At 47.4% G+C, this 5,714-nt stretch overlaps 1 protein-coding gene across 1 annotated transcript in view; it reads left to right on the forward strand.

Annotated features, from left to right (window-relative positions):
* Window positions 1-65: 65 nt before the first annotated feature.
* The window catches only part of LOC105534692 (aldo-keto reductase family 1 member B10-like), a 15,225-nt gene continuing 9,576 nt past the window's right edge, over window positions 66-5,714 (forward strand). Inside the window, exons 1-4 of the mRNA XM_011973485.1 lie at window positions 66-475; window positions 3,108-3,275; window positions 4,369-4,485; window positions 5,464-5,541. Coding sequence (XP_011828875.1) covers window positions 410-475; window positions 3,108-3,275; window positions 4,369-4,485; window positions 5,464-5,541 — 429 coding nt within the window. The 5' untranslated portion in view covers window positions 66-409. The remainder of the gene's footprint in view (window positions 476-3,107; window positions 3,276-4,368; window positions 4,486-5,463; window positions 5,542-5,714) is intronic.

The following is a 5,714-nucleotide window of genomic DNA, read 5'->3' on the forward strand; positions in this document are numbered from 1 at the left end:
TTTGCTTATGGCAGGAAAGCTACTGTGGCCAGGCTCCAACTCCTCCCAATTAAGATAGCACCAGCCTTCTTAAGTAGCATGTGGCCCGGCTCTTAGGTCACGCCTATAATACCAGCACTTTGGAAGGCCGAGGTGGGCGGATCACCTGAGGTCAGGGGTTTGAGACCAGCCTGTCTCTACTAACAATATAAAAATTACCTGGAAGTCGCAGTGGGCGCCTGTAATCCCAGCTACTCGGGAGGCTGACGCAGGAGAATTGCTTGAACCAAGGAGATAGAGATTGCAGTGAGCCGAGATCGCACCGCTGCACTCTACCCTCGGCGACACAGCAAGACTGCCTCAAAAACAACAACAAAAAGCAGGACGTGAGACTTCTGCCTGCTCACTCAGAATCATTTCTGCACCAACCATGGCCACCTTTGTGGAGCTCAGTACCAAAGCCAAGATGCCCATTGTGGGCCTGGGCACTTGGAAGGTAAATATGCAAATCTTTGCGCAGCCTTCTTCTCTGGAGGGGCGTTTGGGTGTTTTCTCTTTCTGCATTCAGCCAGGAAAGCCTGGAGGTCGGGCAGGGGTTTGGAGAGGTGAGATTCCATCCTGGAGCCGGGACTCCGGTTGCTTTCTTTTCTCAGAGCTGATTCAGGCTGCAAAGCTCCAAGGCTGGCTTTCCCAGCAGCCCTGAGAGCTCCTCTAGCAAGTATCAAATTTCAAGCAGCTGTTGGATCCAAAATTGTTTTCCAGGGCAGTTTCTCTCTCTGGCTCTAGGACACTTAATTGGGCTCAACGTTTCCCCAGAGTCTTGGCTGTGGGTTTGTTGTGGGCTGGGTGGTTGCGGAGAGGATGCAGACCCCCAAGTCCTTGGCACCCCTTTGCAGATCAGGGTGTGGGACTTGGGCTAGCAGAATCCATATGACCTGGGAGCTTGTTAGAAATGCAGAACTGGCCGGGTGTGGTCGCTCATGCCTCTAATCCCAGCACTTTGGGAGACCCAGACAGGAGGATTGCTTGAGCCCAGGAGTTGGAGACCAGTCTGGGCAACACGGTAAGACTCCATTTTTACAAAGAATCAATAAATTAGCTGGGCATGGTGGGACGCACCTGTAGTCCCAGCCACTTGGGAGGCTGAGGTGGAGATTGAGTGTTGAGCCTGAGAGGTCAAGGCTGCAGTGAGCAGTGATGGTATCACCGTGCTCCAGTCTGGGCAGCAGAGTGAGATCCAAGAAAGAGAAAGAGACAAAGAGAGAGAGAGAAAGAAACTGCAGAGTCTCGGGCTCCATCCCAGGCTACCTAATGGGCATCTGCACCTTAACAAGATCCCTAGGTGGTTCCTGTACACATTGAAATCTGCAACGTGCTGGGGCTGCCGAGAGCCTGGGCTGGGAGTCATAAGCTCCACCTGGTTGTGTTAATGTCAGCTGGCAAAACACGGTAAGGCACATCCAGGACTCAGTGAGGCAGGTTCCTGAGCCTTTCTTAGGCTAAGTTTGAAGTTGTTCCATCACCACCTCACTCTGCCTTCTTTGCCATTTTCATCTATGATGGCACTACCCTAACTAGCGACCGGAAGCAGTCTTTGGAATTCCTCTTCTCTCCTATCCCTCATGGCTAATGTCCCTGCTGAGTCTTCTGCCTCTGGCTCTTTCCTTCTGTGCACCCTGATTTTTCCCCTCTCTTGTGCCGAGCTGGAGGGTAGGACACTCTGTTGCCACACTGGCTCATTCTCAGGATACATTCTTGGTTAATCTGGGCGAACTGATCACTTCCAGCTTGATTCATGCACGGCGTCTGTTGCTTGATTAGCAAGATTTACTCAAAATCAGAGCTTCAATCCTATATAAATGGAACAAATAATCACTTCCAGAACTCCAGGGAATCTGCTCACCCTGGGTAAGTTTACCAGACTTACCCAAAATTCTGGAATCCAAAATTCCAGAATTTTGGAATTGAATGTAAGAAATATGAAGGGAGTCATCTTTGACATGTGGGGATGATAGACTAAAGGATTATGAACTTAGCAGTGGAGGTGAAGAAGAGTGTAGTGTAGTGGTTGGGGGCACAGGGGTGTTTCTGGATGCCTGGCGGCCGCCCGTTTCTTCTCCAGGTGGTACGGTAACTGTGCATCTATGTGTTATGTTCTTTTCAATGTTTGTTATCTCGCAGTAGAAGACGTTTAAAAGACTATTTTGTGAGAGATCAAGTTTTAAGTGCTTTTTGCCCCTATTATTGGCTTGGCTAGTTTAGAACAAAATATGATAATTCTATTTCTTTTCTTTTCTTTCCCTTCTTTCTCTTCCTCTCTCATTCTCCCCTCCCTCCCTCTTTCTTCTATAGGAATGGAAAACAAACTCTATTCCTTTAAGCTTTTCTATTTCTCCTTTTTTTCTGAAAGGAAATTGTATAATGAACAGCTTCTACTGAGCCTTACTGTGTGTCAGGTGATTTGCTAAAAACTTAACATTAATTGCAGCATGTCATAACCACAAAGACCTCATGAGGCTCTTGCTAATTTTTGCATATTGCAGACAAGGTTGAGAGAGATTGAATCACCTGCTTAGACCCACACACCCAGTAAGTGTTGGAATCCGGATTGATGCTGTAATGACCATTATCCAGATCCTTATCACCATTTGGGGATATTGTCTGAAAATCCCTCTGGGTTATTTAGAGTCAAGCTTTCATCTGGGTCTTCAGAAAGTTGCAGTGGAGCCATCTGCACTCCCCGACACACCTGAAGACATTTCAGGACTAACCTGGATGAGACTTTAACTAGGACAGGACATAAGGACATAATCATAAAATTAATTCACTTTCCTCCTTTTCTTTTGAAAACTTCTCTAAAATGTGTATCCTCCCAGATATCCCCTGGCCAAGAGACCCCAGTGAGGCCTTGCTTTGGAGAAACTGGGCCATGTGGGGCAGCCTGTTGAAGGTGGTCTGGGGATAAGAGACTATATTGGTTGCTGAGTGTGGTGTAATTCCGGCTACTCTGCAGGTGGGAGGATTGCTTGAAACTGGGAGTGTGAGGCCAGCCTGGGCATCATGGCAAGTCCCCATCGCTTAAAAAAAATAATAATACATGTGTGATGGGCTTTTCTTTTGCCTTTCAGTCTCCTCTCGGCAAAGTGAAAGAAGCGGTAAAGGTGGCCATTGATGCAGGATATCGCCACATTGACTGTGCCTATGTCTATCAGAATGAACATGAGGTGGGGGAAGCCATCCAAGAGAAGATCCAAGAGCAGGCTGTGAAGCGGGAGGACCTGTTCATCGTCAGCAAGGTGCACATGGCGCATTGGGTGGGAGGCCTTCACTTGAAGGCAGGCAGAAGTATCTGGGTCGGGTCGGCAGCGAGATCTCTGTCAGCCTTTTCTACATGTAGCCCTTTTCATCCCTGTCTTGATAACATCCGTGGATACAATTCTATCCATACTCCAAGCCGTTCTTGATATTTGAACATGTCGTTGCTGCGCCACCTGCCTGCGGGTTGGTTTTCCCACAGTGGACTTGTCTCCATGGAGCCCTGCACTGCCCTGGGCCTCCCTGTTCCCCATTAGAGGGATCCACCATCTGCCCAGAGGCAGTCAGAGGCCAAGGGTGCAGGCATGGCTTGATGTGTGGTCTCCCTGTCAGCACCGTGGTCTCCACCACTGTGTCTATAATGTTCTCAGCCAGGGGGCATTTTAGAAAACAGTAGGCGCATATTTCTATTGTCACATATGATTTTCTTTATTCAGTCTAGTAAAAGGTGAGATACACAATGTTATAAAAAAGAAGAGGGTGTTGGGTGTGAGGCAGTTGAGAATCACTGGATTTACATTATACACAACTTGCTGAGAAAACACTAGTTCTAGGTACTTGGATATTGCATACATCTGGTGGGACAAATAGACCCCACTGTGTAGCAGCCAAGTGTGGATAAAGCCCTTATAAAGTTATCACTAGAGGCCTGACAGGCTTGGTAAGGGACCCATCAGATAGGACAGATAAAGAACCATCTTTTCCCAAAGGCCTAAGAATGCTTGACATTTAAAAGCTACACACAAGTCCTGCTCTCAGAGAGCCCACAGCTGACAAAGAGACTGAGACAGGTAAACACATTTCAAATCTGTGGCCACATTTACTTAAATGATCTGAGAGACATATAGAGTACTAGGAGAGTTGAAAAAGTAAATTGCTTTTAACACCTAAGACATGTCATTGACGTGCTGAGCCCTGGTGATCTTCCACACTGTGTCGTGGATCTTAATCAGCTTTGTTATAAATGGCCTGTGCCAGGTTAGATCAGGGTGCAAATCAAAAGGCAGGGACAATGATTATAACGTGCCCCTTCCTTTTCTCAGTGTTAACAGCTCATTGCTGTACTCTTTGCAGTTGGGGCCCACTTTTTTTGAGAAACCTCTTGTGAGGAAAGCCTTTGAGAAGACCCTCAAGGACCTGAAGCTGAGCTATCTGGACCTCTATCTTATTCACTGGCCACAGGGATTCAAGGTTTGAGCGACTCCCTTTCTCAGCCTCTAGTTTCTGAGCAGGTGTCAGAAAATAGAAGCTGCACCAGGGCTGGGGAGTGGTGTGGACTGGAGCAAGAGACCTTGTAGTTCATAATTGGGAATGGCAGGAAGAGACCTTGAAGCAGAAAGACGCTGGCGTGGAAGGGAGGCTGAGGCCATGTGTGCTGCTGAGGTGGCCACATGCCTGCATTTTCTTGTAGTTATGTCTGAGAGAAGCCATGATTTCTGGCAGCCCAGGCAAGTTGCAACTGCCCTATCACCTTTGTCTTGATTGCATGCCCTGGGACTGCCCTCCCAGGAAATCCCTTGGATTAGACTTGCATAACTATATTCCAGGGCCTAATTATCTTATTAAGCAAAGCACACCCCGGGAGTGGCATCTTGGAGAAAAGCCCAAGTGCGGTGATGCTGGAAGGAAGCCAGTAGTCATCGCAGCTCCCATTGCCTGGGGCTCTGATCTACCTGCTCCTGAGGGGTGGGAGAGACAAATTACCAGCTCTCTCCCCTCCTGACCAGCGGGAGTGCTGATGGCCTGCCATCCCTCATTCCATGTCTCTTCTAGAGGCTGCAAGGATGGAAGCTGGCCAATATCTTCCCCAGAAAACCACACCCTGGAGATCTAATCCTTATCCAGTGATACTGAAATGAAAGTTTGCCCTTGGGTGTACACAGGATCTAGGTGTATGAGGTGAATGTCCATGGTGATAATGTTGGCTTCTGGAATGTCCTAACAGCAGATCTTAACGTCAATCCAGTAGTTTCTAAAATAGAAGGATTAATATACTACAGTAGATATAGAGATTTCCTTTAAACTGACATTCTTGTAGCATGTACTGCAGAGTCTGAAAAACTGGTATGCACATGTGGTATTTAGCAAGAGTCAGGACCCTGAAACCTTGTTTAAAGAACCAAGTGCCGTGATGCAGATTCCAGTAAACTTTTCATTCCGTATTTACAGTCTGGGGATGACATTTTACCCAAAGATGATAAAGGTAATGTCATCGGTGGAAAAGCAACGTTCTTGGATGCCTGGGAGGTAGGTTCCAGCTTCCTCTACGTGTGCTGGGAGAGAAATCTTCAGTTATCCATGAGACTTCCCGTTGACATGAAAGAGGCCGTGTGCCTGATGCTTTCTAATTTCATCATTGTGATTCTCTAGCTCTTCTAATATCTTCCTCATCACCTTTGGCTTTTGGGTGCATCTGATAC

The sequence above is a fragment of the Mandrillus leucophaeus genome, unplaced genomic scaffold, assembly GCF_000951045.1.
Source record: "Mandrillus leucophaeus isolate KB7577 unplaced genomic scaffold, Mleu.le_1.0 Scaffold1385, whole genome shotgun sequence".
Lineage (NCBI taxonomy): Eukaryota > Metazoa > Chordata > Mammalia > Primates > Cercopithecidae > Mandrillus > Mandrillus leucophaeus.